General features: G+C 40.8%; 1 protein-coding gene across 1 annotated transcript in view; it reads right to left on the bottom strand.

Annotated features, from left to right (window-relative positions):
• CCDC178 (coiled-coil domain containing 178) overlaps nucleotides 1–16179 on the bottom strand; it is a 357920-nt gene that overhangs the window by 231498 nt on the left and 110243 nt on the right. The window contains 2 exon segments of the mRNA XM_073331282.1: nucleotides 12197–12358; nucleotides 15827–15889. Coding sequence (XP_073187383.1) covers nucleotides 12197–12358; nucleotides 15827–15889 — 225 coding nt within the window.

Raw genomic sequence — 16179 nt, 5'->3', positions numbered from 1 at the left:
AGTTTCAATTTATAAGTTCATCTTTAGTTTCACTTAAACATTTTTTATCTAGTTCACTTAGTAGCTACATTATATATTTGTGTGTATACATTCAGAACCACTTCAAACTATATAAATAGCATTTTAAACACACACACACACAGCTATGTTGATTCATATATTGTATTCTGTCATATAGAAAAATATCACTGTTTCACCACTGATTATAAGCAAACCCCTTTCCTCCCAATGGTTCTATGAGTTTATTTTGCCAGCTAACACATAGACTTTCTATGTTCAAAAATAGAGAAACGAGGTGGGTGAGGTAAACATCTTTTATTGGACCAACATCTGTTGGTGAGAGACAAGCTTTTGAGCTTACCCAGAGCTGAAGAAGAGCTCTGGATAAGCTGAAAAACTCTCTCTGACCAACAGAAGTTAGTCCAATAAAAGGTAGTACCTCACTCACATTGTCTCTCAGTGTAATGGGGCGGTCACCCTGCTCCAGCCCTGAAGGGGTTAAAACAGCCCTGGGAAAGGGCTGCTCCGGGGAACCAATAGGGTAGGCTGATTGGGGAAGCAGCCACAGCTGGGGCCATGCCCCACTCAGGCCACAGCTGGCCCTATATAAGGGCTCAGGGAGGAGCTGGGTCACAGTCTCTCTCTAGTGGTGGAGAGGGAAGGACCTAGCTGCCTGGGAGCTCAGGGTACAGGGAACAGAGCAGGGCTGGGAAAAGGCAAGAGGAACTTGGGAGCTCCATCATGGTAAACCCCCAGGCTGCAGGCCTTGAGAAAGGCCAAAGCAGGTATTGGGGCTGCAAAGGTGCAGCCTGGGGTTAGGCAGAGGCAGCAGGTCCTAACCCCTTGCCAATGATGAGTGGCTATTACACTGCAATCTGCCCCAGTGAGCAGGGGCTAGATGATGACTGGCAGTAGCCACTGAGGCAAGGTGGGTTTAGAGGGTTGGGGGTTCCCCTGGAAGGGGAGACCCAGAATAAGGGGGTACTGCTGGGGCAGAACTCCAAGGTGAAGGCACCGGGGTCCAGGAGGGACACAGGACCAGCAGCTGGCAAGACACTGGCCTGCAGAGGGCACTTCGGGCTGGACAAGAGCTAATTCCCAGGATGACCAGCAGGAGGCGCCGCGCCGGTGAATCTTTCTTCGCTACATTCTAATATCCTGGGCCCAACACAGCTACAACACTATTTTCAAAATGTGTGTTCTGAACGACCTACATGAAAATAGCGTAAGGGAGACAAGAAATACTTATGGTTTAGTGACTGTGAACTAACAAGGGAAATAGTACTTAGGAGAGCTACTAAGAAACTGTAAGAAGAGAAAGAATAGCATATTGGGATTTCTCATTTTTACATCATTCACTAATCCAGTGTATTATTAATTAACATATCCAGAAAATTAGGTTTTTTTCATATCTGCTGTACTAAACATATTTACATCATCGGTATAAGTGCAAACTATTAAATGATAGAAGTAGTTATTAACATATATAATGACTAGTAAAATTTGTAAATTACTCTGTACGTGTACAAAAAATATACAATGATAAAGTTATTCAAAGTGTTTTCTTTGATAAGTTATGAAATTATGTATCATATGTAACAGCATTAAATATAGCATTCACATTCTGATTCACTTGCAATACTTTCAATTTTTAATCAAAGAGTTTAAGTTCTTCCATGAAATTACCAACATTTTTTTAATATTATTCAGATACAAACCTGCTTGTGCAAACATAGTTTCCAAGCTTTTAAGACTGAAACAAATATACAGCTAAAGACAAAGATATATAACTCATACCACACCCCTTGAGGCCTCCAGAAGACTAATGATGTGATCTTTGTCACATTGTTTCTACTAAATTTTACTTAGGGAGGGGCTAACAACATTAGTCAATGCCATTAACATGTTGTTTTGAAAATACTATTAGCTATTAGAAATATCTTTTTGTAGTTTTATGTAGCAGTTGTGACTTATTATATCTGCATCACAAATAAACTATCTCAATTATTTTAACATACTTTCAAAAAAAATTATTCTACATCTGAGAGATTGGGTAGTTTAAATATTGTAAGTAGTATTTCACAGGAGCTACACAGAGAAGAGAAAGAAAGGAAAAATTGAGTCCCTGTAGGAAGTGAAGGCAGAGAAAGAGGAGGGTCTAGACTGACAAGTCTGACTCAATAGTAAGAAAACTGAACTCAGAGTAAACTGTAGATGAGATTGCTTGGGAAAATTCTTCCAACAGAGATGGAAGTCTTCACTAGCTTAACTGTGATTCTGCAAAAGAAGATTCATGTGAGCTGGAAGAAGTCATGGAAGTTTTCATACCTAGCTACCACCTCTCAGGGAGGTAGATTAACCACAGTGATGGGAAAACCCCTCCTGTCAACACAGATAACGTCTACACTAAAGCACCGCTGTAGCATTTCAAATGTAGACAAGCCCTAAATTATTCTGCTGAGGATAATACATAGGCTATCAACAAATCCTGCAAAAACCTCTTCCTGAGTCTTAAAAAGAAAAGGAGTATTTGTGGCACCTTAGAGACTAACCAATTTATTTGAGCATAAGCTTTCATGAGCTACAGCTCACTTCATCGGATGCATCCGATGAAGTGAGCTGTAGCTCACGAAAGCTTATGCTCAAATAAATTGGTTAGTCTCTCATTGGATGCATCCGATGAAGTGAGCTGTAGCTCACGAAAGCTTATGCTCAAATAAATTGGTTCGTCTCTAAGGTGCCACAAGTACTCCTTTTCTTTTTGCGAATACAGACTAACACGGCTGCTACTCTGATTCCTGAGTCTTGCAATCTTTAGCTTCTTCTCAAGAAAGTGATACACAAAAAAGGGGACTGGGAATGGGCACGAACTGGAATCTCTTTTTTTAAACTATATTTAACACTGATTTTTCTGAAAAAATCCTGTTTTATGTTTCCTGGGGCAGGGGGGAGGGGGAGGAGGAGAGAATCAGTCTGAAAAAAAACAGGAAAAGAGAGACTTTGAGGCATGACTCATTGGGGGTTCTTGACCATCTTATCAAATTTGTTTCTTAAAAGATTTAGAACTAGAGAGAATGGAATTGCAGGTGGAAGATGTTCACTGTATCCTCTGTTTACCCCTGTGGCAAGAAAAATAAGGTTGCAGCTGAGTATACTAATGATTAAGGTGTCAGGTGAATGTAAAGATGCTCAAAGGCTTGCTGATGAACTTGGTATAGCTTACCTTGGCTAATCTATGGGCCGTTAGACAAAGTGTCTCACATTACATGAACCATTTTCTTATTGTCTTCATAAATGAATCTTATTTTGGGATAAACAAAGGTGAATAGCTCTTCTCATTTTTGATGGCCAGACGGAATCATCAGTTATTAATGATTCAAGACATACCTGTCACATATATCCCTTATACCCTGTATCAGTCCCCCTCCATTTTCAGTGCATACAGGTATAAAGGATAGAGTAAGAAATGGTTGCACAAAAATAAAAGCGAAAAACACTTTCAAGAGGTTAAGCTTAACAAGACAAACTATAGCCTTTGTTCAAGGTAGTTTCCTTACCCATCTATCTTTCAGCAAAATGACTGATCACCCTGGTCATCCTCCCACAAAATCCAAAGTGCTTGGTTCTTAGGTGAAAGATAACTCAGGGTTCTTTGCACCTCCCTTCTATAGCCCGTGCAACTTGAAATGGATTCTTCTGAAGATTACCCCTCAAAGTAAAGTACCTTCAAGCTGTGAGGAAAGTGACATGGACTCTAGTGGTGAAAAAAGTTTCTTCCCCCACTGGTGTTTACTAAAATGCAAATTGATCTGTTTCCTGGAATCTCTTCACTCTGCTGAGAGAATATCTCCTCCCCCTGTTTACCTTCTATGTACATTGCATTCCCATTTTCTCATTGTACATTGCAAATACCTTCAAGGTGGCAGAACCACATTCCTTTGTCTGGGGTGGAGTAACTTTAGACTTTCCTGGCAGACACACCTTGATAACATAATTTCCAATATGTTTGTAATTTTGCATTTGTCTTCAGTCCATACATCACAAATAATATTAATGATTGGTATGTTATTAGCTTTCTATTCGTATCTTACATGATACCTTCAAGGTTATGACATTAGTGAGTTGAGATACACTGAACTGGTCACTTAACTTACTACCAGATATCAATAAACCCCTTGCCTTCTTGCACTGGGATGCTGTTAGTGTCACAGAAAGAAAAGGAAAAAGGGAGAACCAGTGCCTTATGACATGTCAATAACATCATTATTCACACTTAGGGACAATAAATTGGAATATTGATGGGTCCTGAACATAGAGAGTGATGTACTAGGTTCAAAGAAAATAAGGTGTTTCTTTTACTGCATTATGACAAGCTTATCAGCAACTAAATGGGGATGCTTGGAATTATGTGTTTCTATCTCAGTTCAGAACAATGCTATGGACCAAGTTTTCAGTTGGTTTGGCGTTGGCTGCTTGAATCTGAAATACTACATCTTCCTGATTTTCAAATGACACTCACAATGTGGTATGCCACCAGTTTCCTTGTGCTTACTGATGTTTGTGTGTGCTTGTGCCTTCCCTGCCTGGTTGACCTGTATTGCTACTGCAGTCATGACCTTTCTCCCAAGGAGATACAACATCTTTGAGCCCTTGTCAGTCAGGGTGGTCTTCTAATGTTGTGACCTAGCCCTCTCCATAGCTGCCTGTACCAACAGAGAGTTGGGGACGGGATGGGAGAAAAGAAATTCAGCAAATTCAGAATTCTCTGTAGCCAAGAATCCTTCCCTCATGGCTATACGAGTGGCCAGGCTTTTGTGTACTGTATCTGCTGCATCCTCTGCAGCCTGAAGGAATGTTCTTGTCACTAACTTGCCCTCCTTTATGAAGGACTGAAATTGGGCTCTGTCCTCAGGAGGAAGTTTGTCCTTAAAGTCCACAAGCCTGGAACAGTAGTTAAAATCGTATTTTGCTAACAAGGCCTGATAGCTAGCAATATGGCCTGTAGAGGACAAGACCTTTCTCCCAAGGAGATACAAGATCTTTGAGCCCTTGTCAGTCAGGGTGGTCTTCTAATGTTGTGACCTAGCCCTCTGCATAGCTGCCTGTACCAACAGAGAGTTGGGGACGGGATGGGAGAAAAGAAATTCAGCTCCCTTGGGGGGACGAAATAGCGCCTCTCGTAGACTCATAGACTTTAAGGCCAGACGGACCTTCATGATCATCTAGTCTGACTTCCTGCACATTCAGTCCACAGAACCTCACCCACCCACTCCTGTAATAGACCTACTGTCTGTGGCTGAGTTACTGAAATCCTCAAATCATGATTTAAAGACTTCAAGTTACAGAGAATCCACCTTGCAGCAGAGGAAGGCAAATCCCTCCCAAGGTCTCTGCCAATCTGATGCGGGGGGAAATTCCTTCCCGACCCCAAATATAGGCATCAGTTAGATCTGACTATGTGGGCAAGACCCACCAGACAGACACCTGGAAAGAATTCTCTGTAGTAACTCAGAGTCCTCCCCATCTAGTACCTCATCACTGGCCATTGGAGGTAATTGCTGCTAGCAGTTGCAGATCAACTACACGCTATTGTAGGTAGTCTCATCATACAATCCCCTACATAAACTTATCAAGATCAGTCCTGAAGCCAGGTAGGTCTTTTGCCCCCACTGCTTCCCTTTGAAGGCTGTTCCAGAACTTCACTCCTCTGATGGTTAGAAACCTTCATCTAATTTCAAGCCTGAACTTGTTGATAGCCTGTTTATATCCATTTATTCTTCTGTCCACATTGGAACTTAAATAACTCTTTCCCTCTCTGGTATTTATCCTTCTGATGTATTTATAGAGAGCAAACATATATCTCCTCAGCCTTCATTTGGTTAGCTAAACAAGCCTAGCTCTTTCAATCTCCTTTCATAAGGCAGGTTTTTAATTCCTCAGATCATCCTAGTAGTCCTTCTCTGCACCTGTTCCAGTTTGAATTCATCTTTCTTAAACATGGGAGATCAGAACTGCACACAGTATTCCAGATGAGGTCTCATCATTGCATTGTATAATGGCATTAACACTTTCCCGTCTCCACTGGAAATACCTAGGACTGCATTAGCCTTTTTCACGGCCATATCACATTGGAGGCTCATAGTCACCACGTAATCAACCAATACACTCAGGTCTTTCTCCTCCACTGTCACTTCCAACTGATATGTCCACAGCTTATTGCAAAAATTCTTGTTAGTCCCCAAGGGCATGACCTTGCACTTTGTATTATTAAATTTTATCCCATTTCTATTACTCAAGTTTTCAAGGTCGTCCAGATCTTCTTGTATGATATTCCGGTCCTCCTCTGCACTGGCAGCAACCCCCAACTGTGTGTCATCTGCAAATTTTATTAGCACACTCCCACTTTTTTTTGCCAAGGTCATTAATAAAAATGTTAAATATGATTGGTCCCAAGACCGATTCCTGAGGATCTCCACTAGTAACCTCCCTCCAGCCTGAAAGTTCACTTTTCAATATGACCTGTTGTAGTCTCCCCTTTAACCAGTTCTTTGTCCACCTTTCAATTCTCATATTAATCCCCATCTTCTTCAGTTTAACTAATAATTTCCCATGTGAAACTGTAACAAATGTCTTACTGAAATCTACATTTCCTTTGGCTACAAAAATCAGTTATCTTCTCAAAGATGATGATCAGGTTGGGTCTGGCACAATTTACCTTTTGTAAAACCATGTTATATTTTATCCCAAGTACCATTTACTTGTATTTCCTTAACTACTTTATCTTTCAAAACTTGTTCCAAGACCTTGCATACAACTGAGGTAAAACTAACAGGCCTGTAGTCTCCCGGATCACTTTTTTCCCCTTTCTTGAAAATGGGAACTATACTAGCAATTCTCCAGTCATAGGATACAGATTTACAGTTTACAGATTTATTAAAAATCCTTGCTATTGGGCTTGCAATTTCATGTGCCACTTCCTTGAATATTCTTGGAGATAGCCTATCTGCACCCCCTCAGTTTGGTCCCATTAAGCTGTTAGAGTTTGACTTCCACCTCAGATGTGGTAATTTTCATTCCCATATCCTCGTTCCCATTAGCAGTCCTGCCACTACCCCTACGATTTTCATTAGCCTTATTAAAAACTGAGGCAAAGTGTATGTTTAGGTGTTGGGCCATGCCTAGATTATCTTTAATCTCCACCCCATCCTCAGTGGTCCCACTTCTTCTTTTCTTTTTACTTATATGGCTATAGGAACTTTTTAGTATTGGTTTTAATCTCTTTTGCAAGGTCCAATTCTGCTTGGCTTTTAGCAATTCTCACTTTATCCCTACATTTTCCAACCTCCAAGAAGTAGCTTTCCTTGCTGATCCATCCCATCTTCCATTCCTTGTAGGCTTTCTGCTTTCTCTTAATCACCTATTTGAGAAGCCTGCTCATCCAGCTTGGTCTGCAACCGTTCCCTACAAATTTTTATTTTCTTACTTGGGATGCAGGCTTCAGAGAGAATTAATTTAAATCAAAAGTTGCAGAAACTAAGACTCCTCCATATTCAAATCGTTGAGTTCTTCAGTCCAGTCCACTTTCCTAACTAATTTCCTTATTTTTTTAAATTTTGCCCTTTTGAAATTAAAGACCCTAATTGCAGATCTATTTTTGTTTATCCTTCCATTTAATTTAAACTGAATTACTTCATGATCACTCAATTCCATATTGTCCCCTACAACCAGTTCTTCTATGAGGTCCTCAATATTCACCAATACCAAATCTAAAATGGAGTCACCTCTTATTGATTCAGCAACTATTTGGTGAATAAATGTCAGCTATCACATCCAGGAAAATCTGGGCCCTACTATTATTAGTAGCACTTGTACTCCAATCTATATCTGTGAAGTTAAAGTCTCCCATAATCACAACAATTCTAAGTAATATTTATTTCATTAAAAACATTGAAGAGGTCTCTATCCTGGAGCCTGGGGGTCTGTAGCATACTGCAAGCAGTTTCCCAGGGGAACCTCTAGTAGCTTTATTCCCCAAAGTTATTTTGGCCCAAACAGACACTGTCTTATCCATTCCATCACTTCTCATTTCTTTACAGTCTTATTCCTTGACTTTAGCAAAGCTTTTGATACGGTCTCCCACAGTATTCTTGCCAGCAAGTTAAAGAAGTATGGGCTGAATGAGTGGACTATATGGTGGACAGAAAGCTGGCTAGATCATCAGGCTCAACGGGTAGTGATCAATGGCTCCATGTCTAGTTGGCAGCTAGTATCAAGCAGAGTGCCCCAAGGGTCGGTCCTAGGGCCAGTTTTGTTCAATATCTTCATTAATGATCTAGAGGATGGCGTGGATTGCACCCTCAGCAAGTTTTCAGATGACACTAAACTAGGAGGAGTGGTAGATACACTGGAGGGTAGGGATAGGATACAGAGGGACCTAGACAAATTAGAGGATTGGGCCAAAAGAAATCTGATGATGTTCAACAAGGACAAGTGCAGCAGGGCAGAAGAATCCCATGCACTGCTACAGACTAGGGACCGAGCGGCTAGGCAGCAGTTCTGCAGAAAAGGACATAGTGGTTACAGTGGATGAGAAGCTGTGGTTAGCTTTCTTGGCAACAAGGATATGCTGACTCATATCCTTGTTACCCCTTGTTGCCAAGAAAGCTAACGGCATTTTGGGCTGTATAAGTAGGAGCATTGCCAGCAGATGAGGGACGTGATCATTCCCCTCTATTCGGCATTGGTGAGGCCTCATCTGGAGTACTGTGTCCAATTTTGGGCCCCACACAAGAAGGATGTGAAAAAATTGGAAAACGTCCAGTGGAGGGCAATGAAAATGATTAAGGGGCTGGGGCACATGACTTATGAGGAGAAGCTGAGGGAACTGAGCTTATTTAGTCTGCAGAAAAGAAGAATGAGGAGGGATTTGATAGCAGCCTTCAACTACCTGAATGGGGATTCCAAAGAGAATGGAGCCAGACTGTTCTCAGTGGTGGCAGATGACAGAACAAGGAGCAATGGTCTCAAGTTGCAGTGGGGGAGATCTAGGTTGGATATTAGGAAAAACGTTTTGAGTAGGAGGGTTGTGAAGCACTGGAATGCGTTACCTAGGGAGGTGGTGGAATCTCCTTCCTTAGAAATTTTTAAGGTCAGGCTTGACAAAGCCCTGGCTGGGATGATTTACTTGGGGATTAGGTCCAGCTTTGAGCAGGGGGTTGGACTAGATGATCTCCTGAGGTCCCTTCCAACCCTGATATTCTATGATTATCATTAATATACAATGCTACTCCACCATTTTTACCTTTATTTTCTGTCTTTCCTGAACAGCACATTCCCTTCAATGCCTGTATTCCAGTCATGACTACTGTTCCACCACGTTTCTGTTATCACTGTAATATCTGATTTCACTTCCTGCACCAGTAGTTCTAGATCCTCCATTTTGTTACCCAGGCTTCTTGCATCGATATACAGACATCTCAGTAGTTTCTCCTTAGCTTTGCCCAGATTCCTCACACACTTGAGTACAGTCATTCTACTGCCAGTATCAGCTACCTGATTATTTGCTTAATTGATATATGCACTATCCATCCTCTTAATGTCCATTCTCCTATACACTGCTGCTCCCTTTTCCATTGCTGTATCCTTTCTTACTTGATTTTCCTCCCAGTCAATGCTAGAATCATGCATGGAGATTACATGAGCATCTCCAAACCATCTCCCTTGAGTTCCTAATTTAAAGTTCTTTTAATAAGTTGTGCCAACCTCCATCCCAGAAGTCTATTGCCCTCCCTACTCAGGTGGAGTCCATTCCACGAGAACAATCCTCTGTCCATGAATGCTTCCCAGTGGTCTCAAAAGCCCTCCTTATAGCACCACTGCCTGACCAGTGTAGACGTCTCTATGATGGCCTCAGTAACTGGAACCACCACCACCTTACTTGGGCCTGCAGGTTGCAAAACATCCAGGAGACAGTGGTATTTTTGGTCCTGGACCTCCTCCAGCAGTATCTGGAAATCATTGGCAATCCTCTACAGCAGTTCCTAGCACTGCCTATGATCATCTGGTGGAGAGGAAGGAGTGACTGCTTTGTCTGGAAATAAGAATGAGATTCCTGATCTGCTGGTCCAGATCAATGTCCTCTTCCTCATACTCCAACGGATCCAGTGGGAGCCAGGAAGGAGAAATGTGGTAAGATTCCTGGGCGGATTCCAGTTGTCTGCTATAAGGATCCTGTTGGTCACAATAAGGCAAGAAAGAGGGGTCAGCCATTTGAGAGAGACTTCCTGGCATCGGATCCCAGAGGTCCCTGGGGAAATTATATCTAGACGGGTAGCGCTCAGATCTCCTCAACTGCCTGTCAGGGCTTGGCTGTCTCTGAGAAGCTAGAGAAGCAGCTAGAAAGTCTGACTCATCCAAATCTGAAAATTGCTCCCCTTCCAACGGTGGGGCCATCAGTACCGGAGTACTCCTACCTGACAGTTGGAGATAAGATGGTTCTTGAGACACCGAAGTAGTAGTACACACTCTGGTGTAGAAACGTCCCTCAAGAAGACCAGACTAGAGAGGATGGGAGGCTACAGATAAAGGAGAAAGATATTCTCCAATGTTGTATAGGTGTCTATAAATCCCAGTGTCCGGGGGTTCCAACTGTCAATACCAATGGTTCTGGCATGTTTGGGGAGGTAGTGCGGTCCTTGGATAAGTGAGCCGGTGCTGGCAATTAGTCCAGACCCACACTCCTAGATGGAACCAGCAGATGACAGTTCTTGTGTTTTGGAGCCAGAGTCACCAACAGAACTGATAGATCTTTCTTCTTGCTCAAATCTACCCTTCAGCCTTAGCGTCTTCAGCAGTGCCAGTCCCAATCTCCAATCAATGGCACCAGGATGCACCGACACCTGAAGTGGAGCACCCACAGGAACAGCACTCGAAGAAGAATTGCTTGGTGATGTTTTGGGGATCGTCTGCCCTATTGTTTCCAATTTGCACTGATTAAGCATACTCAGTATAGCCACTCTAGTGAGGAGCGAGTCCTCTGGATGGGGGAAAAACAAGTTATACTATCTATACTATAAAACTCTAAATATACTAATATAAAAGCTATGATGTATAAAAACTATTTACAAATCTATTAACAGGCTCTGTCAAGAGAGAAAAAAATGGAAAGATCTGTGAACACAGGGATTCTGACTCAGGCAACGTGGCAGTAAGAAGGAACTGGAGACACATCTGCTTGCATGGTCTCTTACACCCTCAGTCAGGACCACAGGAAAATCTACTGAGCATGTGCAGGCCAACACACTCTTCTTGTTAGAATTTCTGGACACAGAAGCAGTTTGCTTTTCTGACAATTTTCCTGTAGGGCAGAAAGAGAGAAATGTCCCATCTCACTGACATTGCACCTTCCGATATATGGAAAGTAGCCAGACACCACTGAACAGCTGATGAAGGGGAAGCAGGTTGGCTAGTCAATCTCCCCTCCAAGGATGATAAGACGGGAGTGAGATAAAGGGCACCAGATTGGGAATATGAGAAAGACCCTTCCAAAAGACAAATAACTGGCAAGGAAAATAGAGCCCGGAGAAGGGTGACCTATATAAAAAAAAACAGGACAAGTGGGGTTGGGGACCTGGAGTTAAGGTCCTGTAAGAGGTTTACCCCTGGCACAAATCTCCCCCTTTCTCTCCCTCACACCCAAGGTAGATCTCCCTGGAGAGAGGGATTTCTTGTTCAATTGCTCTTTCCATAAGGCTGAAAAGAGGAGAGAATCCCAAGCTAGCAGCAGATGAAAGGCTGGTTGCCTTCTGTCCAGGTCTGGAACTTACAGCTAAGCAGAAACGTACAGGAAACATACTAAGCCGGTGCTATATGTTCTTTGCTTTTGTAATAACTAAAATAGACAACATAAAAGTTGAGAGATGAAGAAGGGTTACCAATTATGGCATGTGAATTGAAAGTTAAGAATTCTTAACTGTTGTATGTTACAGTATATACAGTCACTGAGTGAGGTATATGAAATATTATCCCAAGGCATAATTACAAAACATAAGAATTGAATTTTATCCTTAACTCTGATTTTCCTTGATTTTTTCCAATAATACCAGTAAGTTTATTAGTAAACACACCAAAACTAACCACAAGTGTTTTAAACTGCATTCTAAATTATTGTCTGGAAAAGTAAATTAAGAAAAATTACCTCAATATTTTCTTTACGTATATTTTTATATTCAATAAATTGTGCTTCTAGTTCAGCTACTGGTCCCTCAATGTCTGCTATCCTTTTCATAGTTTCTTCTTTTGTCTTGATGCTATCTTTTTTCTTTTGCTCTAGCTCATTATACATTGCTTTAATCCTGGCCTGTTAAAAAGACATAAAACTAATTTTCGCTTATTGAAATCAGAAGCAAAAGAAGAACAATCTATTTTAAAAATTCCAAATTTGAAAGGTCATTCATATCCTTAACGAAATGCTATGAACAGAACCACAAATTAATTATATGTGTATATACAAAATCAGGAGTTAACAAATACAGCTCAGTGATATTAGGAATATCTACAGAATTAGAGCAAGTTAGCCACTGAGCCAGAATATGTCATCAACACTGCATGAAATAAGGAAGGCAGAGTAGCCAGTAGAATTGACAAACACATTGAAGGGACTGAACAGGAAAAAAAATACAAAATGTCAGTATTATATTAAACAGATAAGGCAGGTAATTTAATAACTGTTATTGGACCAACTTTAGTGAGTAGAAGGTACAAGTTTTTGAACTACAAAGATCTCTTCTTCAGGTCTGGAGAAAGAAATCAGTGTCTGAGCTAAATACACATTGAGACAGATTGCTAAGCATAAGTGGCAATGCCTGTTGTAGGAAGCCACCTGAAATGGAGGGAGCAATAAAGGTTAGATTATTCTGAAAAAGGGGGTTGAAGTGGGTTAGCATGCAGGTGTGTTACAAATTGTTGTAGTGAGGCATGAAACCAGCGTCTCTGTTCAGTCACGCTGATTTTTGGTGTCTAGCAGCATTATGAATTTAAGTTCCCAAACTCGCTTTTTGAAAGTGTTGTGCAGGTTTCCTTTGAGGTTGAGTATTGAAAGATCAGATATGGAATGATCACCTTGTGAAAAGTGTTTGCAAATGGGTGATATGGTGTTTTTGCCTTTCATCATTTTTCCCTGTGTGAGTTCCTTCAAACCAGACAATCGTAGTGATTGTCTAGTTTCACCCATGTAGTTGTTATTGGGGCACCTCTATACCTCTCTGGCCACTACTTACGACTCCAAATATGCAGAGCAGCTCTGGAAAAGGACTCCAGAAAAACTGAGGAACCATCTGCACCATATATGCTTCAGAAGAGACCACCTCCAACAAGAAGTCATCACATGTTCCCACACACTGGAAGAAAAAATATCAGGAAGCCTACCTGGAGTTCATGCAGCAAACCCAAAACAACTATCTAAAATACCTGATGCCAACCATCAAACACACACAAAAAGTGAAACCAACTACAGTAACTGCACAACCAACAGAACACCATCTCTTGGAGAAACCAACACACCATGACCCAGCACATGAACACTACGTGATACCCCAAAATCATTAACCTATCAAGACTACTCTTAACCAAAAATGAAGCATCTGTACTCTCCAAGGGACTGAAATTCTGCCCCTCCACAGAACCTGGTAACATATGATCATGTAGAGAACTAGAAGAATTCCTCCATCAATTTCATCTCACAGAAAAGAAAACACCACCCACAACTATCACCTCCCCATGGACAGCCATAAGAAAAAAGTATTATCTGACTGGACATTGTGCAGAGGATGAAACCATAGACTGGATCATTACATTGACTGCTTCAGGAAAAAATCAACTGTAAAATGCTCAATGAACATTATATCCACCACAATCTCTACCACTAAGAGGACGGCAATACAGACCCTGAAATCCAACCACTAGATAGTGATCAAACCAGCAGACAATGTGGGCACTATCGTAGTCTTTAATTGTTATGACTATGTCAACAAAGCCAACAGACCACTCTCTGACACCACCTACTACAAAGAACTAAAAAAACCACCACACACCACAATTCACACAGGAATTTTAAAATACCATCAAATCCTTCCTCAGACAACTAGAAAAAAAAACCACCCTCTACAAACTCACCCCCAAAACCCCATCCTAGGGACCTTCTACATGCTTCCCAAGACACACAAACAAGGGAACCCAGGCAGATGCAATCTTATTGAAGGAATATCAAGACTCACAGAAACCATGCTCAAACTACTCACCACACAAAGGGCCAGCTTCTTCCAAGACACTACAAACTTCTTCCAGAAACTCTGCAACTTTAACAACCTCCCCCATGACACCATCCTTGTCATCATGGTTGTCACCTCCCTATACACCAACATCCTTCACCACGATGGCATCGCTGGCTGCCTCAAATACCTACAAGATAATGTAAAATGCTCAGAAATCCACTCAAAACACAATGCCAGATGCATCCATTTCATCCTCAACCACAACGATTTCACATTTAACAATAAACACTTTGTCCATAGCATGGTAACAGCCATGAGTACTAGGATAGCCAACCTTTTCATGGGCCACCTCAAGGAAAAATTACTGGACAACTGCACCATGAGACCAACATTATACCTGAGATACATCAAGGGTATTTTTATCCTCTGGACAGACAACTTAAACTCCCTCATAGATTTCCACCACAACTTCAACAACCATCACTCCTCCATCAAACTCTCTCTAGAACACTGCCACACCAACATCAACTTCCTGGACATCACGATTAGCTTCAGCAGTGGAATCCTACAAATTACTGTATGAAAGAAACCCTCAGATGACCACACTTTCATCCACAGATCCAGCAACCACCCCAGACACACAAAAAATATGTTAGCATAGAATTTGCACTTAAAAGATAGTCAGGCATAGATTCCTAGACATACTTAAAACAGCTGTCACCATACAAGGACATTCCACCAGACAACTAGATTACATCATGGAAAGGGTCACCCAAATACCGCAAGAAAAGCTGCTTCAACACAGAAAAAAAAAATCACTGACAGCACATCTCTAGTTGTCACTTACCACCCCAAACTGGAACCCATATGGGGTATCATCAAACATATTTGACATCCTGAAAGAAATTTTTCTCAACCCCCCTCTTCTGGCCTTCAAACAATCCCACAACCTTGCCAAGCTCATCAACAGAAGCTGGTCCAATAATAGATATTACATCATCTTCCTTATCTCTTTCATATCCTGGGGCCAACATGGCTACCACATTGTAAACAAAGTATTACATTAAAGGAGATGAAGAAATTAAAGTATTTAAGCTGTTCCTAGTCCTAATGAAGACATCTAGAGAATGGGTAATTCAAATATTGGAAATTCATGTCAGGAGTCCAATTCTTTACTGATGGGGAACTTTTATCACTAAAGCCACTTCTCTTTGGTTTAGACAAGCAAGCTAAAAAGGAAGAAAATCATTATTGCAAAGCAAACCAATACCTGTTAGGTTTATGACAAAGATAACCATGCCTTTAAAAAAAAGAGTCAGAAATTCACAGTAGTTTCCAAAATTAGATATCATTATTTTAATTCCAACTGTTTATCCATAATCAGATACTGCCAGTTTTCCAAAGAGCATATGTCAACAGCTAGGGAGAGAACTATTTGTCTGCAATCCAGGTTGGTTAAAAAAAGTGTTTTATTACAGAAAAATTTACAATGTTAAAACAAAAATATATGTAAAAGGAGTTTATACATGAAATAAATATGTTAATGTCTTGTTTACCTGAGTCAGTTGCCATGTTCCTCTTTCCTCTCGAATTAATTTTTTTATGTTCTCTTCCAAATTCTTAAAACAAAAAAATTTAAAAAATTAACAACCACAATATAATGTATAACAAAAGCAAATTAAATAACAATTGCAATGACGATTTAATACTGACATTATTATAAAGACAAACAGCTTTCAAACTGTGTCCTATCTACTGTATAATAAAATGAATAATGAATAAAGAGAAAGGAAATTACTATTTTGGCACTATGACAATACGGATTCAGACACAGGAAGTAAACGAATGAAGCAGAAAGTACAAGAAAGGCAACAGAATTTTCTAAGGTGTAAGTTCAATTACCTTTTAT

The sequence above is a fragment of the Lepidochelys kempii genome, chromosome 2, assembly GCF_965140285.1.
Source record: "Lepidochelys kempii isolate rLepKem1 chromosome 2, rLepKem1.hap1, whole genome shotgun sequence".
NCBI lineage: Eukaryota > Metazoa > Chordata > Testudines > Cheloniidae > Lepidochelys > Lepidochelys kempii.
Note: the sequence above shows the minus strand (reverse complement) of the source record. Positions and strands in the feature narration are given on the sequence as shown.